At 42.6% G+C, this 22,021-nt stretch overlaps 2 protein-coding genes across 2 annotated transcripts in view; one reads left to right on the top strand and one right to left on the bottom strand.

Annotated features, from left to right (window-relative positions):
• Positions 1-8,231: 8,231 nt before the first annotated feature.
• LOC118672555 (mitochondrial intermembrane space import and assembly protein 40-like) lies at positions 8,232-8,810 on the top strand. The gene has a single exon (XM_036342210.1). It carries the CDS (start codon positions 8,379-8,381, stop codon positions 8,808-8,810), a length of 432 nt encoding a protein of 143 aa, XP_036198103.1. The 5' UTR covers positions 8,232-8,378.
• Positions 8,811-9,626: 816 nt separating this feature from the next.
• ASB13 (ankyrin repeat and SOCS box containing 13) overlaps positions 9,627-22,021 on the bottom strand; it is a 37,749-nt gene continuing 25,354 nt past the window's right edge. Inside the window, exons 5-6 of the mRNA XM_036342209.1 lie at positions 13,330-13,521; positions 9,627-11,507 (exon numbers count right to left, since the gene is read on the bottom strand). Of these exons, the coding sequence (XP_036198102.1) occupies positions 11,380-11,507; positions 13,330-13,521 (320 nt within the window). The 3' untranslated portion in view covers positions 9,627-11,379. The remainder of the gene's footprint in view (positions 11,508-13,329; positions 13,522-22,021) is intronic.

The following is a 22,021-nucleotide window of genomic DNA, read 5'->3' as shown; positions in this document are numbered from 1 at the left end:
GAGTATTATGCTAAGCAAAATAAGCCAGTCAGAGAAAGACAAGTATCACATGATCTCAGTCATATGTGGAATCTAATGAACAAAATAAACTGATGAGCAAAATAGATCCAGAGACATAGAAGCAGGGAACAGACTGATGAATTTCAGAGTGATGGCGGGGGGTGGGTGGGGAGAGATTAACCAAAGAAATAACCCATGGACACAGACAATAGTGTGGTAAAAACCTGGGGGTGGGGGGACATGGGGGTGCTGGAGTCAATGGGGAAAAGGGAGGACATCTATAATACTTTCAACAATAAAGATAATTTTTATAAAACTGTAAGTCAAAAGCCGATATTTGAAATAGTACTTTACATTGTATAGTCTCAAGTAGATTTGGTCATGTTCCTTCACCATCCAGCCTCTGGGCTCCATGTACTTCTCTATGGGAAGTAGCTGCTCACTCCTGAGTGGTCTTCCTGAAACCCTGAGCAGAGCTTTCATGTATGCAGTTAGCTGGCTGCCTTCCTCCAGGTTTTATTCCTCTGTGACTTAGGCAGACCCTCACAGAATACTCTAGCCATCACAGGCAATCAATTAAATGTTTCTGGAATGCAAAGAAATATGTTGTTGTAAGCTAGCATAGGAACTTGTAATATTTGCTTCCATGAAGAAAATATTGGTGTTTCAATAAAAACCAAAGGCCCTGTCTTTGGTCACAGTCTCCTTTTTATTAGAAGTGTCATTCTGCTTCATCAAGTTTTGGCAATTGTGTTACCCTGTTTTAGGACCTCTAGGTCAGATGATCTAGGGAGGCCTCATAGCATTTCAGGTGCAGCTACCTAGGCCTAGGAGTTGCAGATGTGGGGATCTGGGTTGAAGTCATCCATCCTTTCAGATAGTATTGCTCTGATCAGCGCTATATCCTTCCAGAATTCCACCCTACATCAGCCTGTTCTGAGTGGAAAGTTCCCATCTCTGCAGAGCTTTGGCTATCATTCCTCTGGTGACACCACAGAGGGCAGTCAGTAGACTTGGTAAGCCTCACAACATGGCCCAATACCCACCCCCCATTTGCTCATCAGCACCCTCTCTCTTCCATTCCCTTCCTCAGTGTCTCCATCCCACATCCTTTGCTACCCTCCTTATCCCATTTCCAGTTGGGATATGGGATATATGAAACTAAATCATATTGTTGCTATATTTCTTGAATAAAATTTTATGCTCTTTGCTTTTTTATAGGAAGCAAGGGACCTCTCCAATTCTCCAAAAGAAAAGAAAAACTAATGCTCGATCCTTTGAAGGTGGCTTGTGATAGATTTTTTTTCATGGCTCATTTCACTTCAATTATGTAAAATCACCCATACATGTTCCACAAGGTGTAGATTCCCACAGGCTGTAGGTAAAATCCCCATGCTCCTTGTTTTGGCCCATCTGGCCCTTTTTAAAATTCTCTTCATGGTCTTTGGAAACCATAGGATAAGAAGGGGTTACAGTAAACTCTTTACACATGTAAAATGGGCTTATATGTCATTCTCTTATTTCTGTGCTTGAAAGGAAAGGGACAAAACAAAAGAGAAGCTACATCAATGAGTCTTTTGTATCTTCACACTCACTCTGAGGAAGTCCCATCAATAACCCAGGTCCTTATGTTAACAGTGAACTGGCACCAGATTGTTAGACCTCAGCCCTTGAATTCTGGCTAAGAAAGAATTTAGAAGCAAGACTCGAATACAAGTGAAAATTTATTTATAAAGTCACAGAGGTAGAAGAAATGAACTGCAGAACAGAGACAGCGAGACTGCACGGACTCAGCAAACAAGTTACAGAGGTGAAAGAAGGGCCCTTGGAGCTTATGAGAAAGAAAGGCAAAGAAAATGCACCTGGGGGAAGGAAAGGGAAAAGAGTGTAGGCATGATCAAGAGAGAGGGCATGCTCTGGATCCTTGTCTTCAGGGGTTTTATCTGTTTTCCAAAGAAAGAGATTTTAGAGGAGGTGTCAGGGGAGGGTCTCAATAGAATATTCATCAGCTTTTCAGGTGTGTCTTCTCAGGATCGTGGTCTCCACTGATTGGTCAGTACCAGGGCAGGTGGTAACTAGTCATTGCAGCTGGTCCTGATATCAGCCATGATGTTCCCCTGCCTGGCCTTGCTGCTTTTTCTGGGCCTAGAGCTGAAACACAACTGAGGCCTCAATGTTATCTCTAGTTTGACCAAAACCCTGTCTTTGTGGTCAATAAACCTGAAGCTTTGTTCTTAAGATTAATTCATTCAGGCCAGAACCTCATTGTCCTGAGGGCTTAAGGCTTAAGGGAGTGCTCATGCAAGGGCTTGTATGGGGGTCATATAAGGCTATTCTCTGGCCCCCTTGCTCCTCCTCCAAGGGATCTACCACATGACTAGCAATCTACCAAGGGAGAAAGGGTCAGGGGAGGGTCCAAACTGTTTGGCCAGTGATATGCTAGGGGAGGAAAGGTCACCCTGGGGATGAGGTCCCACCTGACAATACTCACCTTCTCAATTTTGCCCTTTGCTAGGCACCCAGGGCTTTTTGCCGTGGTGACCTTCTGTACCTGGCCTTTTGTTCCTATTCTGCTTATGTCTGTAACTGCCTACCATGTCACTTACAAAGCTTTGTAAACTACACAGCACTGTAAATATAAAAATACAGGTTTTTTTATGCAATTGAATTTACTATCCCAAGATTTGAGAAAGAGAGTCAAGGTCATCTCTCTGTTCTCTCCCAAAAGCAGAGTTAGCTCTTCCTTCCTGTTTGTTGCTACATTTCTAGATACAGCCCTTGTCCTTGGTCTGCTTCCTGAGAAACAATGAGGTCCTTCAGTGCCAAAATTTGTGTTTATGTTGGTTTTTTGGTTTGTTTCATTTTGATTTGTTTTACTTTTGTATCCTAGTGCCCAGCAGAGTACCTAAAATAGAATTATTGCTTAAAAATGAAGAACAAGGTCCTAACCGGTATGGCTCAGTGGATAGAGCGTCGGCCTGCAGTCTGAAAGGTCCCAGGTACGATTCTGGTCAAAGGCATGTACCTTGGTTTGCGAGCACATTCCCAGTAGGAGGTGTACAGGAGGTAGCTGATTAATGTCTCATCAATGTTTCTAACTCTCTATCCCTCTTCCTCTCTGTAAAAAATCAATAAAATACATTTTTTTTAAAATGTTCATTCCTTTTTAAAAAATGAAGAACAAGAAAGAAAGGATAAATGGACATATAGATGGATGGGTGGGTGGATGGATGGGTGGAGAAAGGGGCCCAAGGAATGAGTGAATGTTCTTTTTTTTTTTAATATATTTTATTGATTTTTTACAGAGAGAAAGGGAGAGAGATAGAGAGTTAGAAACATCGATGAGAGAGAAACATTGATCAGCTGCCTCCTGCACATCTCCTACTGGGGATGTACCCGCAACCCAGGTACATGCCCTTGACCGGAATCAAACCTGGGACCTTTCAGTCTGCAGGCCGACGCTCTATCCACTGAGCCAAACCGGTTTCGGCATGAGTGAATGTTCTTACTTCTTGTCTCTTCTAAACCTCTGTCTCTAACAGCAGAATGAGCCTCAAGATTCAAATTAACAGCAAGAAGCAATGGGAGTTTCCCTGTTGATCACACCAAAAACAGAAAGCTGAACAAATTGTACATTCTGGCTCAGAATTCAGTTGCAAATTCTCTTTCAGCTCTGATGTCTGTGGTTGACAAGAACTGCACACCTGGAGACCAGATGCTAGAAAGTAAACTTTTATATAAATAAACGTGTGTGTGTGTGTGTGTGTGTGTGTAAGAGAGAGAGAGAGCTGTCATGAATCTTTATGGTTTTAAGACATTCGGCTTTTAGGAGGCACCCTATTTAGATTGGACCAACTTAAGACATATTTTCATTCAAATTGCCAAAGATCACAAGATTTTCATGACAACATAACTGAGGCCTAGCTGTCAATGCCATGTGGTACCAATACTAAGAAAAGAGAAAAAGCAGACTCCAGGGTCTGGAAGTACTTTCCAGACCATTATAGGAGAACAGTAAATGCTACAGTGCTGCCCAGAGGGTGGGAAAGCCCTCCCAACCTGCTATACCCTTGAGATCCCATCCCAACTTATATCTGTAAGACAGCACAGCTACCCATAACATGAGTGAGCTGGTGGGCTTTGTGTTTAGAGCCAGTTTTGGGGTCATTTTTGTAAATAAACTCAACTGCTCAGAAGTAATGAATACTGCCCCCTGGAAAGAAAGCATGTACAGTAGTTCTAACAAAGCAGGGGAGGAAATGGACATGCAAAGCATTCTTTCTGTCCCAAACAACTTCAAAGTTTTGTGCAGACTCATCTGGAAGTATGGATGGGTTATGGCACGTGGCATTTCTGTGAAAATGTCAGCGAGGGAAAGGGCAGTGTCCTCCCTGGGGACCAGAGGGGACTTAGGGATGACAGGAGAGAAGGTGCTGCTAGGTGATCCACTTCCTCCCTACACCTCTCTCACCCCACCTGCAGAGGGCAGGCAGCGCCCAGAGCAGGCTGCATCTGCCTGCTGTGAAATGGTTCCTCAGTTTAGAGGAACTGGTTTCCATCTCTCCAAGGCAAGCATGTCAAACTCACAGCCTGTGGGCTGCATGCGGCCCACAACCAATATTTGTGGCCCAGCCTATATAACAGTATGTAAGAAATGTTTTAATAAAATTTCATGACTTAATTTTTACAATATCCTGTTATATATGATCCTATATAATAGAGCTAATATGCAAATGATCGTGACACCTTCAGGCCGTGCTGCATGCATGGCAGGCATGGGTGGGAGGGGCTGCATGCACAGTGAGGCCAGGGGATGTGAGGCTGCATCCCCCGCCCAGCGCTAGCCAGGGGATATGATGCTGTTATTATGTATTTATTAATAAATTTGTATATTTTTGTCATATACATTTTACTAATTTTCTTTCATCTCTGACACTTCTATTATAGAGGAAAGGCAAATGGCAATGTTAAAATATTTCCTCTAATTAATTCCCTTTTAATGTGCATGAATTTCATGCACTGGGCCACTAGTTATTAATAACAAACTACAACGTTCACTAATGACTGATCACTATAATCATGTTGCATTCATTTCCCTTACGCACAGGCGCACCATTTCTCTCACTAATACCAGCAGCAAATATGTTAGCAGCCGATTGCCACGTCTTTAGTCTTAGGCTGACTTGTTTGGTGTGCGCAACAGGAAATATTTCACTTTTGGAGAACAAGAAAAACAGGTTTATTTGTGTAACGCTTATTAACTTCTGCAGTTATTCAGTGTCTGGTAAGTTAATGTTCAAGAAAAAAATATTAATTTTTATTAAAATGTTCTATTATTTTATGTTAACGTTGACTCGTTTATTTCAGCCCTTTGTATTCAGCATGTCTCTATCGAAATAAACCTATGTCTCTATGAAACTTGAAGCTTTTGTTTTTTTGTGGCCCACATACACTTAAACCTTCTTTATTTGGCCCATGTTAGCCTTTGAGTTTGACATGCTTGCTCCAAGGGATAGGATTTGGCCCAAAGCCATATTTAGAAGGTTCACAACGTCTAGGGAGTGAGTCATGCCAAGCAGGACAGACTAATGAGAGAGAGGGAAAAGGGACTTTACCTGACACTTCCTTTCCCTGAGATGCAGACAGGCTCTCTGTGTGCCACAGAGAACATTCAGGGCTTTTAAAGTCTAGCATATCTAAGAAAGTAGCTACAACCTGTTTCCTCATTTTAAAAATGAGGTTGGTTAAAAAAAAAAAAAAAAAAAAGCATCAGCACCTATTATGGAATACAAAACCTTTTAACCCAAAATAAGACTTTGTAGCCAATAGAAAGCTGAAAGATATTCTTAAACAGAATCCAGTTTACAACTGTCACACAGGTATCTTTCTTTTTTACAACATTTCTCCCCTTTATCCCCTCCTCTGTATGTTAAATTTTTTTAATATTTTTTATTGATTAAGATATTACATATGTGTCCTTATCCCCACGTTACCCCCTACCCTCCCCACCCCCCCGCTCATGCCCTCACCCCCCTGTTGTCCGTGTCCATTGGTTAGGCCTATATGCTTGCTTATAAGTCCTTTGGTTGATCTTTCCCCCTTACCCCCACCCTCCCCTACCTTCCCTCCCAGGCCTGACAGTCCAATCAATGCCTCTCTGTCTCTGGATCAGTCCTTGTTCATCAGTTTATGTTGTTCATTATATTCCACAAATGAGTGAGATCATGTGGTGTTTATCCTTCTCTGACTGGCTTATTTCACTTAGCATAATGCTCTCCAGTTCCATCCATGCTGTGGTAAATGGTAAGAGTTCCTTTTTCTTCTTCCTCTTCTTAAAGAATACCTTTCAGCATTTCATATAATGCTGGTTTGGTGGTGATGAACTCCTTTAGCTTTTTCTTATCTGTGAAGCTCTTTATCTGACCTTCAATTCTGAATGATAGCTTTGCTGGATAAAGTAATCTTGGTTGTAGGTTCTTGCTGTTCATCACTTTGAATATTTCTTGCCACTCTCTTCTGGCCTGCATGGTTTTTGTTGAGAAATCAGCTGACAGTTGTATGGGTACTCCCTTGTAGGTAACTGACTGTCTTTCTCTTGCTGCTTTTAAGATTCTCTCTTTGTCTTTTGCTCTTGGCATTTTAATTATGATGTGTCTTGGTGTGGTCCTCTTTGGATTCCTTTTGTTTGGGGTTCTCTGTGTTTCCTGGACTTGTAAGTCTATTTCTTTCACCAGGTAGGGGAAGTTTTCTGTCATTATTTCTTCAAATAGGTTTTCAATATCTTGCCCTCTCTCTTCTTCTGGTACCCCTATAATTCTGATGTTGGTATGCTTGAAGTTGTCCCAGAGGCTCCTTACACTATCTTCATATTTTTGGATTCTTTTTTCTTTTTGCTTCTTCGGTTGGGTATTTTTTTGTTTCTTCATATTTCAAATCTTTGGCTTGATTCTTGGGATCCTCTTGTCTGCTGTTGGATCTCTGTATATTATTCTTTATTTCAGTCAGTGTATGCTTAATTTCTAGTTGGTCTTTTTTCATATCCTCCAGGGTCTCACTAAATTTATCGGCGGTTTCCAGAAAATTCTTGAAAAACCTTATAAACGTGGCCTTGAACTCTATATCCAGTCGTTTGCTTTCCTCCATTTCTGTCATTTGTGTCCTGTTTCTTTGTCTCCGCAGTTTTTATGCTTCCCTGTGTTGGTAGAGTGGCTTTGTGTGCTAGGTGTCCTGTAGGGCCCAGTGGCTCAGCCTCCCCAGTTACCTGAGGTGGACACTCTTGGTGCACCCCCTTGTGGGCTTTGTGCACAGTCTTGTTATAGTTATGCCTTGATTGTTGTAGGTATCACTGGGAGGAATTGACCTCCAGGCAATTGGCAGTGAGAAGCTGTGTCTGCAGTGGGAGAACTTCTGTGCTGAAGACATCCTTCTGGGGCAAGACTTGCTTCAGTGGGGCTTTGGTGCTCACTGAGTCTGCCCCCTGAGTGTGTCCCTTATGGATCTGAGGAGTTGTAATGTGGATGGTCCCACTCTGACCACTGGGTACACTGGCTCTTGGATCTAAGGAGGTGCTAATTTAGCCTCTGTCTTAGGTTACCCAGCAGGAGCTAAGAAGAGAACTGCAGATTCCCCTTCCTTTTTTGGAGTTTGGAGGTGCCCAGATGAGGCCCAGCTGTGAAGCAATGCAAGCTGATGTGGGGCCTTCGGCCTTCTCTTGGAAGTTCTGGGTCTCTCTGGTGCAGCTGCAATTTGTTAGGTAATTTTCAGGTTGCAAAGGGCCAGGGCATTCATATGCAAAAGCCTCTGCCACAGCCTGGGTGGGGCGGGGTCTAAGGGAATCAAAGGGCGGAGCCAGCAGCTATGGCGGATCCTCAGCCCTGCCCTAAGGGGCCGAGCATCTCAGTGTCCCGGTAATTGCTGCAAGCACCTCTGAGGGAAAGCCGCCCTCAGGTTCCGAGTTCTGCCCGCTGCCAGACAGTCCAGTTTCTCCCCGTATGAGTCCTGGGTCCCCAGAGACTTCCTGGAACCAGAGTTCAGAGCTGTTGGGAGCTTGTGACTCCCTCCAGATTCAAAAAGACAGCCGCGTCCTCAGGTGCCCGCCCCTTTCCGCGCGCGCTCGAGCCGCCGTACCTCTGCACTTTACTTCCGCACCTCCTCTGAGTCTACATGTGCTTTTCTTTTTCCTTCTAGTTGTAGAATTTCCACTCAGCCAGCCTTCCTGTAGTTCTGGATGATGTCCGTTTTGTCTTTTCGTTGTATTTTTGAAGTTGTTGTGGGAGACAGCAATTTCCGGTTTTTACCTATGCCGCCATCTTTGTTTCTCCATACGTTAAATTTTTGTTGTAAAAAGAATACCAAAACAGGAGTGCTGGACTGCAGCCATGGCCTACTGCTGGCAGGAAGGAAAAGATCAAATCATATTTGTGACCAAAGAAGACCATGAAACTCCAAGCAATGCAGAGCTGGTGGCTGACAATCCCAATGATCCATACGAGGAGCACGGGTTGATCCTGCCAAATGGAGACATTAACTGGTACTGCCCATGCCCTGGGGGAATGGCTAGTGGCCCCTGTGGGGAACAGTTCAAGTCAGCCTGTTCCTGCTTCCACTATAGCACGGAGGATCTCAAAGGATCAGGCTGTGTAGACCAGTTCTGGCCCATGCAGGAATGCATGCAGAAGTACCTGGACCTCTATCCCCAAGACAAGGAGGAGGAGGAGGAGGAGGAGGAGGAGGAGAAGCCAGCAGAACGTTTAGAAAAGGCAGCTCTAGCTAAGGCCACCGCAACCAAAGAACAAGAGGGGTCAAGCTAATGAGGGCCATGCTGCAGCACTGGCTCCAGGCCTTCCACCTCATAGTGATATGAACCTTTTGCAAATGTCTTTCGGTCACTCTATAAGAAAGTCTTTCTCTCTATTGTTCTGTGCACTGTAATGTACAAAATAACTTATTTTGATGATCAGGGGTTTAGGCTCCTTGCCATATACACTGATTAAAAAGAAAAGAGGAGTTATATGTCTGTGTGTCTCACATAACTCTATCAGTGACTGTGGCTGCCACTTTCAAATTCTCTTTTCAGATTATTTCTAAATTTGCCACTCTGAAATAATGTGTTGAATACTCTCAGCAACCAAAAATCATTATCTAGGAGTGTCTCTCATGAGTAAGCTGATTTATTCTGATTGATTATCTCCCTTTTAGTAGATTTTATACCTGTTTGGAAAATGAAATAGAAACAAAAACATCTTCCTTTAAAAATGCTGGAATGGGGCCATTCCTAATAGAAGAGGCCAGATAATCAGATACTTATTTCTCAAAAACCATCTGAACCTTGAGTACATGAGGTACTATGCTTCATTTCTGATCGATTTTGGTTTCCATTTTTATATTGAGCTCCAGGTTTTCTTTTTAGAAAGTAGAACTTTGGAACTTCCAACTCACAGTCCCTTTCTAACAGAAGAAAAAGCTGGTTGTGCTGTTCTTGTTATTCCAAAAGCCCTGGTTTAGGGCCTGTGTACACACTGGCTCTGGCTCAGCCTGTTCAGATGCAATATTCTTGAGAGGTGGGGACCTATTTGCTCATCCAGTGTTTCTGCTCCCAACAAGAAACGAGCGTATGACCACAAGGATGGACTCTATTCAACACCTTTTATTGAGCAGCGAGCGTGGGGCTGCGATTCTGTACTCCGTGCACCCCCTTATGGAAATGTTACCAGCTTATTGCTAGAAGCAAGTTTCTGTTACAAAGATGAAAGGGCAGAACCCAATGCTTTTTTTTCCCCATTGTTATTAGTACATACAGAAACACTGATTTACCCACAACTTGTATTTAAGCCTGTAACCAAATCGGAGTGGCTCTTGCTCTCAGCATAGAATGATGTAACCATGGCTGGAACAGTGAGATGGAAAATAACTGTACAACCAGCATGAAACTTACCATCAGATCTGGGGCCCCACCCAAGTAACCCTGTGCAGACACTTCTGGTTGTGTAGCACACTTGGCATTACCTTGGACGACAGTTCAGGCTCAGTCTATTCTACACTCTCTGGAAGAATGTGGTAACGTCCACATTTCTGGGGTGTTCACAAGTGGCACCTTCTCTGTTTCCCCAGAAACCAAATATACCTGAACTTGATCATGCAAAATTGCCTAGTTTCATTCCCTGGTTTTCTGTTTGTTTTTATTACGATACAGAATCTTAGACAGACAACTGCAGTCTGAATATTCTTACTAGTTCACCATATGACTTATAATCTAGAACCACTTGTTTCTATTACTATAGGAACAGATTGCAAAACTCTATTTTCCCCAGCTTATGATAATGAGTCTGAATCCTATCCAGGTCAAAGCACCGAGAAAATGCTGTAGCATAATAGATGTTCCACAGATATCTACAGAATGCACCAATCAATGGTTGATAATACCCACTGGGTGCTGGCAACCTCTTCTACCAATCTCAGAACTTCAAGGAATTAACAAAATTTAGGGAAGAATTCATTTGGCAACCATAAAATGATTAAAAATAATCTCCAAAGCATTTCCTAACAATCTTTCACATTGGAAATGACTGCTCATGGTAATGTGCTAACACCCCTTCACATTACCTATGTACATACCTACATATCTTCTGAAAGTTTATTTATCCCTCACATAAACGTTTTAAGTTGAGACCTAAAACTGAAGAAAAATTTCCTGTGAAACACTGTGCTGGTTGTGGGGAATGAAGACCCTGAGCTTCCCCCATAAAACCCGTACAAAGTCCCTGAGTAATGGGTACACCTGGGTGGAGGTGGGCCTTGGAAAGTGCCCACCCTTGGCTCCAGAAAAAAAGCGTTCAAGTGGCATGATGTCACTAATGCATCCATCCCAGGCCACGTGGTCAGGACCTCACCTCTCACAGGTCCACCCCCTGTGGCTCAGGCTGTCCCTTTGAGCCCCCCAGGGCTGCGTAGCGCTGAATGAATTAGAGATGGCACCGCACCCCTGGACCTCCCAGACATGTGGAAATCAACAGCAGTAGCCTGGGCCCCAGCCCTGCTTGGCCTTCCCCTGTGCTCCCAGAACAGTCTTTCCTGAGTGTCCTTCTGAGGAAGGTCAGTGAAAAGAGGACAGCTGGACGCTGGGAACGCCAGAGTTAGAGCCAAGTTCCAGAAGAGCCAGCACAGGGCCACGGCCCCAGCAGAAGCTAAGGCAGGTCCTTCCCAATGCCTTGGAAATATTCTCCAGGAGTCCACGGAGAAGATGAAACACAACAGTCAATGGGGATTCGGGGAACGTTGTTCTATCTATAGGAACTGAGGGCTTCAGACAAACAACACTGGGCTGGGCAAGGCCAGCAGCCAGGGTGCCACCAGCCTGCTCCTGCCTCCCGTGCCTGCAGCTCAGTTGTAGGAAAGGTAATTGATGAGCCGGGGAGGGATGTTGAGCTTGGCGATTTTCTCCAGCCCTCGGACACCGGTGGCCTTCCTCAGGCTCACCCTGCAGAGCTGTGACAGGGTTAGCGGTGTCTCTGTAAAAAGGGAACATGAAGCACGTGAGGTTAGCTTAACATAGTTGAACATAGATTAACATCCTTCAACCTAAAAAATATCAAGAACTGGCCTAGCCAGTGTGACTCAGTGGTTGAACGTCAACCCATGAGCCAGGTCATGGTTCGATTCCTGGTCAGGGTACATACCCAGTAGGAAGTGTGCAAGAGGCCGATCAATGATTCTCTCTCATCATTGATGTTTCTATCTCTCTCTCCCTCTCCCTTCCTCTCTGAAATCAATAGAAATATATTTTTTAAAAATATCAAGAACTGGAAACACCTCCCTTCCCTAAAAATAGGACATGCCTTACAAGCATTCTCTTGAAAGCTACCAGGAAGGACAGCCAGGGCCCAAGGACACAAGAGCAGGAAATGGAATTCCAGTGCTGTCCAGAGGGATTTCATTTGAAGGGGGGCGGGGGATGTAGGTTTTTGCTTTGTGTGCATGTGTGTGTATGTGACTTTTGCCCCATAATGTTATAACCCTAGCACAGGGATTTGTCAGCAATGCACCAATCTACAGCTAGTAGGCTTGTTTGTCAAACTTCCAGACAAATGAGAGAGTCTAGGCCATTGGTTCTCAGCCTGTGGGTCGCGAGCCCTTTGGCAGTCGAATGACCCTTTCACAGGGGTAGCCTAAGACCATCCTGCATATCAGATATTTACATTACAATTCATAAGAGTAGCAAAATTATGGTTGGGATCACAACATGAGGAAATGTATTTAAAGGGTCAGAAGGTTGAGAACCACTGGTCTAGGCTGCCAGCTCCTGCTGCTCCAGGCCACTGAGGGCTATAGGGCACAAACAGATCTCAGGAGAACTGATGCACATCCCAGCTCCAGCAGAGTACACAATGCATATCCTAGTGCAGAGGGTCAGGACCTCAGGACCACAGACAAGCCTGGAGCTGGGGCTCACAGTGGGAGCAAGCTAGGGCCAACAATGGAAGATACCTGGAGGTCCCTGGCAGATGAATCACAGGGACATTTGCAAAACAGAGCCTGGCCTTGAGGACCTGCCTTTTAGAATGATCTGTGTTTGACAAAAATATAAATTAACCAAAGAGAGTTTTCTCAATTTATGAAAAATTTTAAAATATAATAGTCTTTGAAAGGGAAAAAAAATATTACTGATGAAATTCATTTTCCTGTGTTACTTTGTCCCCCAAATTATTTGTAAAAGAAACATTATCTTCCAGGAAATGGTTAGCTGACAGACAGGGATGGAATGTGCCTCTAAGTCAGGGGTGGGCAAACTTTTTGACTCGAGGGCCACAATGGGTTCTTAAACTGGGCCGGAGGGCTGGAACAAAAGCATGGATGGAGTGTTTGTGTGAACTAATATAAACTCAAAGTAAACATCATTCCATAAAAGGGTACGGTCTTTTTTTTTTTTAGTTTTATTCATTTCAAATGGGCCGGATCCAGCCCGCGGGCCATAGTTTGCCCACGGCTGCTCTAAGTTCATAATGGATTTGAATTAGGAAGGGCTGGCAAAAATTTGAATAAATCATTTTTTTTCAACTGATAGGTGTTTGAAGCCTCTTATGACTCTAATTCTATGTAAACTCATTAAAAAATTGATTTACAAAGAAGATATCTTGTCCTTAGCAAGATTGTTTCCTGAACAGTGAGGGTTGGATCTATATTCTCAGCCTCATATGGACTTAGTCTGAGATTAATTATTTACTCATAAATGACCTAATATATTGTCAGAGCAGAGCTTCGTGCATAAGTGTCATGTGCTATTCATTCACTGTACATTGCATCATTCAAACAACAAGGAGAGCCTGGCCTCACTTTCATAGTGCTCAAAGCACTTGGCAGGGGCACTGCTACTCCACGTGTAGTCGGAGGGCTTCTTTCCCCGGTTGTCCCGTGCATAGATGTTGCCTCCAAATTCAATCAGCATCTCAATGAGGTCCACGTTCTTCACCTTGGCTGCATGATGAAGGGCTGTCTCGTGAAGCTTTGCTGCATTCACATTGGCCCCTGCAGGTAAAAACAGAAACAAGTATCACCAAGGAGAGAACTTGGAGCCGAGATAAACATCAACTTTGACTTTTTCATCCAGCACAATCTACAGAAACAATCCCCATTAAGGAAACAAAATCAAGACAGACTCTTCTGCAACCTTTACAAAATCTTTTTCAAAAATCCAAAAGCAGTGATTATTTTTTTTCTTATGACATAAAAAGCTAAAGAAAGGTATCCTATATAATAAAAGCCTAATATGCTAAGAGTTCGGTTGTTGGTTCAACCAATCATAGCGTAATATGCTAATGATATGCTAAAGCTGCCCAACTGCTTCACTATGATGTGCACTGACCACCAGGGGGCAGACACTCTGACCGGTAGGTTAGCTTGCTGCTGGGGTCCGGCCAATTGGGACTGAGCGAGATGGGCTGAACATGTCCTGGAGCCCTCCTGCAGTCCCTCCCCAGCTGGCCAACCTTCCACATCCCTCCCCAGCACTGATCATGCACCAGTGGGGTCCCTCAGCCTGGCCTGCACCCTCTTGCAATCCAGGAACCCTCGGGGGATGTCAGCCAGTTTCAACCTGATCCTGCAGGCCAGGCCAAGGGACCCCACTGGTGCATGAATTCATGCACTGAGCCTCTAGTCAATAATAATGTAACTCAAAATAGAACAAAAATGAAGAAAAATTAAACAAAACTTCCCTGTGAGTTATGATGCAGTGCTAATGCCCTATGCAGTCTGTCCCCATGTGTCCTGACTAGAAGCTCAGGTTTAACTACTCAGCTCTCCTGCCTGTCCTTGCACATGTATTCACACACACACACACACACACACACACACACACACACACACATGCACACACACTACAGACACAGAGGCTCTAACAATGTGTGTTGCATGAATGAATGAATGTTCCTTAAATAGAAATATTATTTTACAAAAGGGAAGCTCAAAGGGAAAATAGGTGATGTTCCCCAAACACTCTGGAGTTCAAATGAAAACGGGAACAAGATAGAGATGTCTGTTTTCACCACTCTTATTCAACACTAGAGGCCCGGTGCACTAAATTTGTGCGGGGGGGGGGGGGGGGCTCAGCCCAGCCTGCACCCTCTGCACCCTCTCCAATCCAGGACCTCTTAGGGGATGTCCGACTGCCGGTTTAGGCCCAATTCTGGGGATTGGACCTAAACAAGCTGTCGGACATCCCTCTCATAATCCGGGACTGCTGGCTCCTAACTGCTCACCTGCCTTCCTGCCTGATCACCCCTAACTGCCTCTGCCTGCTGGCCTGATCTCCCCTAACTGGTCACCCCTTGCTGCCACCCCTGCCAGCCTGGTTGCCCCCAACTGCCCCCCTCTACCAGCCTGGTCACCCCTTACTGCTCCCCCTGCCAACCATGTCACCCCCAACTACCTCCTGCCAGCCTGGTCACCCCAACTGCCCCCCTCTGGTGGCCTGGTCACCCCCAACTCTCCCCCCTGCTAGCCTAGTCACCCCTTACTGCCCCCAACTGCCCCCCTGCCAGCCTGGTCACCCCCAACTGTCCCCCTGCTGGCCTGGTCACCCCCAATTGCCCCCACACCATCCTGATCACCCCCAACTGCCCCCCCTGCCAGCCTGGTTCCCCTATGCAGCCTGCTGTTCAGTCATTTGGTTGTCCCTCACTAACCTCCCTGCTGGCCTGGTCACCCCACACAACGTGCTGTTAGGTCGTTACTGTTACTGTGATGGCATCTCAGACAATTTGCATATTCCTCTATTATTAGTATAGGTAGTACTGGAAGTCCTAGTCACAATGATCAGACAAGAAAAGATAAAAGGCATCCAAATTAGAAAGGAAGAAATAAAACTATCATTATTAGCAGATGACCTGATATTGTATATAAATAACCCTAAAGGTTTTATAAAAAGAAAATCTAGTAGAACTGATAAATGAATCCAGTAAAGTAGTAGGATACAATGTAAATATCCAGAAGTCAGTTGTATTTTTATACACCAAAAATGAACTATCAGAAAGGGAAACTAAAAAAAAAAAAAAAATCCTATTCATAATTGCTTCAAAAAGAATAAAATACCTAAGAATAAATCTAACCAAGGAGGTAAAAGACCTGTGCTTGGAAAATTATATGACACTGAAGAAAGGAATTGAAGAAGATACAAATAAGTTGAAGCATATATATTGTCCATAGAGAGGAAGAACTAGCATTATTAAAATGTCCATATTTCCCAAAGCAATCCACAGATTCAATGCAATTCCCATCAAGATACCAATGGAGAACTTCACAAAACCAGAAAAACTGTTTCAAAAATTTGTATGGAACCACCAAAGACCTCGAATAGCAATAGTGATCTTGAGAAAGTAAAACAAAGGTAAAGGAATCACACTACCTAATATCAAACTACACTACATGGCCATAGTAGTCAAAACAGCATATTAGCAGTGTAAAAATAGACATATAGGTTAATGGAACAGAATAGAGAGCCCAGAAATAAACCCAAGCCTTTATGGTCAATTAATATTTGACAGAGGAGGCAAAAACATACAATGGGGTAAAGGTAGTCTATTCAACAAATAGTTTTGGGAAAATTGGAAAGATACATGCAAAAAAAGTGAAATTAGACCACCTTCTTACACCATACACAAGAATAAATTCAAAATGGATTAAAGATTTAAATGTTATACTCAAAACCATAAAAATCCTGGAAGAAAACATAGGCAGTAAAATCTCAGACATTTCTTGTAGCAATATTTTTTATATATTTTCTCAGGCAAGGGAAACAAAAGAAAAAATAAACAGGACTACATCAAACTAAAAATTTTTGCACAGCAAAATAAGCCATCAACAAAATGAAAAGACAACCCACTGAATGGGAGAACATATACATTAATGAGATATCTTATAAGGGGTTAATATCCAAATTTTATAAATAACTTGTACAACTCAACAAAAAAACAAACAGTCAAATTAAAATATGGGCAAAGGACCTAAATAGACACTTCTCCAAAGAGGACATACAGATGTCCAATATACATATAAAAAGATGTTCAATGTCACTAATCATCAGAGAAATGCAAATTAAAACCACAATGAGATATCACCTCACACCTGTCAGAATGGCTATCAATAAGTCAACAAACAACAGGTGCTGGTGAGGATGTGGAGAAAAGGAACCCTCGTGCAGCCACTGTGAGAAGCAGTATGGAGTTATCTCAAAAAATTAAAAATGGAACTGCCTTATGACCCAGTGATTCCACATCTGGGAATATATCTGAAGAAACCCAAAACACTAATTCAAAAGATTACATGTACCCGTATGTTCATTGCAGTGTTATTTACAAATAGCCAAAATCTGGGAACAGCCCAAGTGCCCATCAGTAGATGAAAGGATAAAAAGCTGTGGTACATTTTCACAATGGAATACTACTCAGCCATAAAAAAGAAAGAAATCTTGGAGGTTATTATCTAAGTGAAATAAACCAGTCAGAAAAAGACAAATACCATATGATCTTATTTATATGTAGAACCTAATTAACTAAGTAAACTGATGAACTAAATAGAAACAGAGGCATGGATACATGGAACAGACTGACAGCTGTCAGAGAGGAAGGGGAAGGGCATGACTGGTGAAAGCAGGTGAAGGGATTAGCCAAAGAGCATACATGTATAATCCATAGACACTGACAACAGTGTGGTGATGGCCAGAGGGAAGGGGGTGGCAGTGGCTGGGTGGAGGTAGGCAAAGGAGAGGGAAATAGGGACACCTGTAATAGTGTCAATAATAAAAAATAAAGTAAAAAAAAAAAAAAGAAAGAAAGAAAGAAGGAAATCTTACCTTTTGTGACTGCACAGATGAACCTGGAGAGTATTATGTGGAATCTAATGAACAAAATAAACTAACAAACAAAATAGAAACAGACTCATAGATACAGGAAACAGACTGACAGCTATCAGAGGGGAAGGTCATTGGGGGGCTGGGTGAAAAAGGTGAAGGGATTTTAAAAATTTTTTTTAAAATAACCCCTCACAGCCACAGAAAATGGTATGGTGATTACCAGAGAGTGGGGTGAGGTGGGAGAGGGTAAAATAAATGGAGGATAAATGGTGATGGAAGGAGACTTGACGTGAGGTGGTGAGCACACGGTACAATATGCAGATGATGTATTATAGAATTACCCACTGGAAACCTATATAATTGTATTAACCAATGTCACTTCAATAGATTCAATTTTTTTTAGAAAGAAAAAGTGCCAAGTTCTTCACAGTTTGCTCCTAAGTGGATAAGGAGGTTATAGAGAAAGGGGATAAAGAAAAAGGGTTGTGTTTGTTTTTGTTTTTTGCATTTATGGGGTCAGGCCTTCCAATTACAGTAGACATGCAATATTATATTACTTTAGGTGTACAGCATAGCGGTTAGGCATTTGTATAACTTACTAGGTGATATCCCCCCCCCATAAGTTTAATACCCATCTGGCACCATACATAATCGTTACAATATTATTGACTGTATTCCCTATGCTCTATTTTATATCCCCATGACTATTTTTATAATTGGCAATTTGTACTTCTTAATCCCTTCATCTTTTCACCCAGTTCCCCAACACCCCTTCCATCTGACAATCACCAATTTGTTCTCTGTGTTTATGACTTTGTTTCTGTTTTGTTTGCTTGTTTGTTTTTTAGGTTCCACGTGTAAGTGAAATCATATAGTATTTGTCTTTCTCTGTCTGACTTATTTCACTGAGCATAATGTCCTTGAGGTCCACCCATGTTGTTGCAAATGGAAAGATTTCCTTCTTTTTATGGCTGTAAAATATATATATCACATTTTCTTTATCTATCCATTCGTTGATAGACATTTAGGTTGTTCCCATATCTTGACTATGTGACCATGGGGGTAGGGGCATACATTTTCTGAGTTAGTGTTCTTGTTTTCTTTGGATAAATATCAAAAAGTGGGATTGTTGGGTCATAAGGCAGTTCTATTTTTAGTTTTTTGAGGAGCCTCCATACTGTTTCCCATAGTGTCTGCAACAATTTATAATCCTACCATCAGTGCATGAAGGTTCCTTGGAGAAAAGTATTTTAAAGAAGTCAAACAAATAGCTCAGAATCAGTGAAGTTTTCCCTCCAATAATAGATTTAAATGATAATCATAAAATGTCATTAAAGTGGGGTTTTTAAAAATCAGGTCATGTGACCATGTAAGGATGAATTTAGAAGGCCAAAATAGGAAGATTTAAGAGTGTATAAGGCTATTAAATTTTCTAGTCCCACTGCTCAAAAATATTTGAAAAATTCTTCTTTCTGGTTTCTGACTTAAAATAGTTTCAAGTCCCTAGTAAAACATACAAACTTGTTCATGACAGTGTTCACTGTATGATCCTAGAATACAGCAAGCACTCTATCATGATAACACAAGTGAAGAGAAATTGTTTCCATTTCCCACAGCCAAACTCAGAAGCCAGGTCAGGAAAAACAATCCCTCAATTAGAAAGAAAGCTAAATTCCCTAATTATTTAATTTGGCAGATGTGTATTATAAAAATAATATTTAAAAGCAATACATTAAATAAAAGAAACATTTTCCCTGCAATCTGACCACTGTACTACATCAGGGGTATTATTCCAATACTTGTTTATGTGAAAAAAAAAATTGTATAGTGTTGCAATCATAATGCAAATATGAATTTGAATTCTAAACACAAACTTGTAATGAAAAATAAATTGTAAAGTCTACCAAATCTAAAATTCAAGTAGCTTTCTCTCAGGTTACTAATTCTTGCAATGTTCTTCTTTTTTTTCTCTCCAAGTTTTCAAAATAACATTTATTTTTTCAACAGTTACCATGTGCATATATTAGAAAACTGAAAACACAAGAGGCAAAGAAGAAAGTCATTCATAACCACAAGCAGTTTATAGATATTCTTGCCAATAGGGAATGAAAAAGATTGTCTCTACTTAGTGACAGAGAAAGGGGCACAGGAGAATTAAAGCTACTCTCACGATCAAGGAGAAAACTATGGTTGGAAATAGCTCTAAAAACCACACCTCCCCTTCTATCCCATGTGACTTCTCAATATACAAGGTCTCAGCAGGGTGACTCTTTCCAAGAGGTGGCCATCCCAAGGTACAAAACAGGATCTCTTAAAAATGTATTCTTGGCCGAAACCGGTTTGGCTCAGTGGATAGAGCGTCGGCCTGCGGACTGAAGGGTCCCGGGTTCAATTCCGGTCAAGGGCATGTACCTGGGTTGCGGGCACATCCCCAGTAGGAGATGTGCAGGAGGCAGCTGATCGATGTTTCTCTCTCATCGATGTTTCTAACTCTCTATCCCTCTCCCTTCCTCTCTGTAAGAAGTCAATAACATATATTAAAAAAATGTATTCTTGGCATTATTTGATTGGATATAAAGAAGGGACTGTGACTAAGAGGGAAACTGGCATACTCCTCAGCAGCTGGAAACAGCAGATCAGAGGTACACAGGGCAACATGAGTGGGTCTTGAAAACATGCCCGAGTGAAAAAAAATAGGAAATATAACACAATACCATTTATGTCAATTAAAAATACATGCCTCACTCAATAATGTGTATCTAACAAAACATATATAGATAGAATACATTAGAATGGTGGGATGGGGGACCAGAAAAAAGAAGCAAGGGAGAAGCATCAGAGCGGGACAGGGGAAGGGGAGAGTGACTTTGTGGGGCTTAGTGATCGTCATGAACTGAGGGGAGAGAGAGAGAGAGAGAGAGAGAGAGAGAGAGAGAGAGAGAGAGAGAGAGAGCTAATGCCATCTGGGCATTAAAAAGTCTCAACTTCATGCTTCAGAGAAATGGGTCAGTCTGCTCATTATCAAAATCCTGATTGCAAAGTGAAATGGGATTGCAGTGGCTGAGTAAAATCTTAGCCAGCAAAGACAAGGGGCTGTCACCAGCTTAGCACACCAAGAACCTGACACAGTTTCTGGGCAGAGCAGGCACACATAGCTCAGTGCTATGCTGACTGAAACATTACCTGAGAAACATGTGACAAGTCCTGTGCTGGGAAGGTACAAGCAAACTCTGCTCAATTAGCTCCTCTCAGTACCTCCAGCAGAGTTAAATATTTACTGCCAGTTGTCAGATTAAAAATTACACACAGTAATAACTGGACTTTCCCCTTCCCCAGCCCTCCTCCTCTGCAAAAATCATCTGCAATTCAGCAACATGGCTTCGCTTCCCACAAATTATCAACAGCCTCCTATACACCCCTGAGGCACATATGCCCCCCCCCCCCGCCCCGCCCAGCTTAGCTCCTCAAGCAGGGCCAAACCCTTTCATACAGTCAGTGCAAAAGTGCCCAAATGCTTATGTTTCTAGAGGCATGGTCAGAAAATCATTTTATCTTCCAAGGGGTCTGTGACCAGCCTCCCACAAAGTTAAGAATCACTACCTTGAAAAGAATCCATATGCTGTCCTCTTCTCTCTACTTTTTTGTATGTGTGAGATTTTCCATCTATCTATATATAAAAGGCTAATATGCTAAATGTCCCTCTGACCATCCAACCAAATGCTATGATGCACACTGACTACCAGGGGGCAGATGCTCGCACACTGGCCATTTACAGAGAAATGGCACCAGGGACTTGGCACCAACAAAGCAACTCTCGACTTCCCCCAAGTGGGACACAGGCCCCGCCACCACCCTGGAGCAACACCCCACCAAATCACAGCCAACACTGCCAAGACCCCCGTGGCACAAAATGCGGCCCACAGATCAGACCAGACCAGAAACGGTGTCCATGGGCACCAGGTAATGACGTCACATAGCACGCCCGGCTTCCTCTCCCCAGCGACTAGCCTCCTTGGTGTTTCTTCAGCCCAGGAACACAACTTGCTTTATAGCCAGGTGCAAACATTTTACACTTTAACCAAATGTCTGTGAGGCGTTTTCACATGCCTCATCTCATTTGATCCTCACAGAAGTCCTGGAGTAGGTAGATAGGAGACTTGGTAGAATCCTATTTTCTTTCATTAGCCAGAAAATGGAGATCTAGAAAGTTTAGAAACTTGACCCAACTGAAAAAAAGTAAGAAATGGTGGACCTTGAAAATGACTTCAGGTTTTCTCACTGCGCAGAATATAGTCAAACACTGCTACAGTTAAATATTTCACCCTTTGTTGTCCCTGCATGATCTATAATAATAATCTGCACCATGTTGATATTTACTGCTGTGTTGCTGACAATTACCTGAAAGAGAAGTTGGGGTGCTTCACTGGGCTGGAAACGTTTAGCTAAATCAGAAAGCAGGTCTAATTAAGCAAGTTTATCTATATATAAAGCTCTCACTGTGCCAATTGCATGCATGTGTTTTGTCCATCGTGAATTTGATTGACACTTCTATTATAGAGAAAGGGCAAATAGCGATATTAAAATATTTCTTCTAATTAATTTCCTTTTAATGTGCATGAATTTGTGCACCAGGCCTCTGGTAGTTAAATACTAGTTTTGTTAAATAAGTAAAAGACT

The sequence above is a fragment of the Myotis myotis genome, unplaced genomic scaffold (assembly GCF_014108235.1).
Source record: "Myotis myotis isolate mMyoMyo1 unplaced genomic scaffold, mMyoMyo1.p scaffold_m19_p_1, whole genome shotgun sequence".
NCBI lineage: Eukaryota > Metazoa > Chordata > Mammalia > Chiroptera > Vespertilionidae > Myotis > Myotis myotis.
Note: the sequence above shows the minus strand (reverse complement) of the source record. Positions and strands in the feature narration are given on the sequence as shown.

Bases quoted from the DNA above. Each gene is read 5' to 3' on its own strand.
- LOC118672555 (XM_036342210.1), top strand. From the start codon at position 8,379: ATGGCCTACTGCTGGCAGGAAGGAAAAGATCAAATCATATTTGTGACC.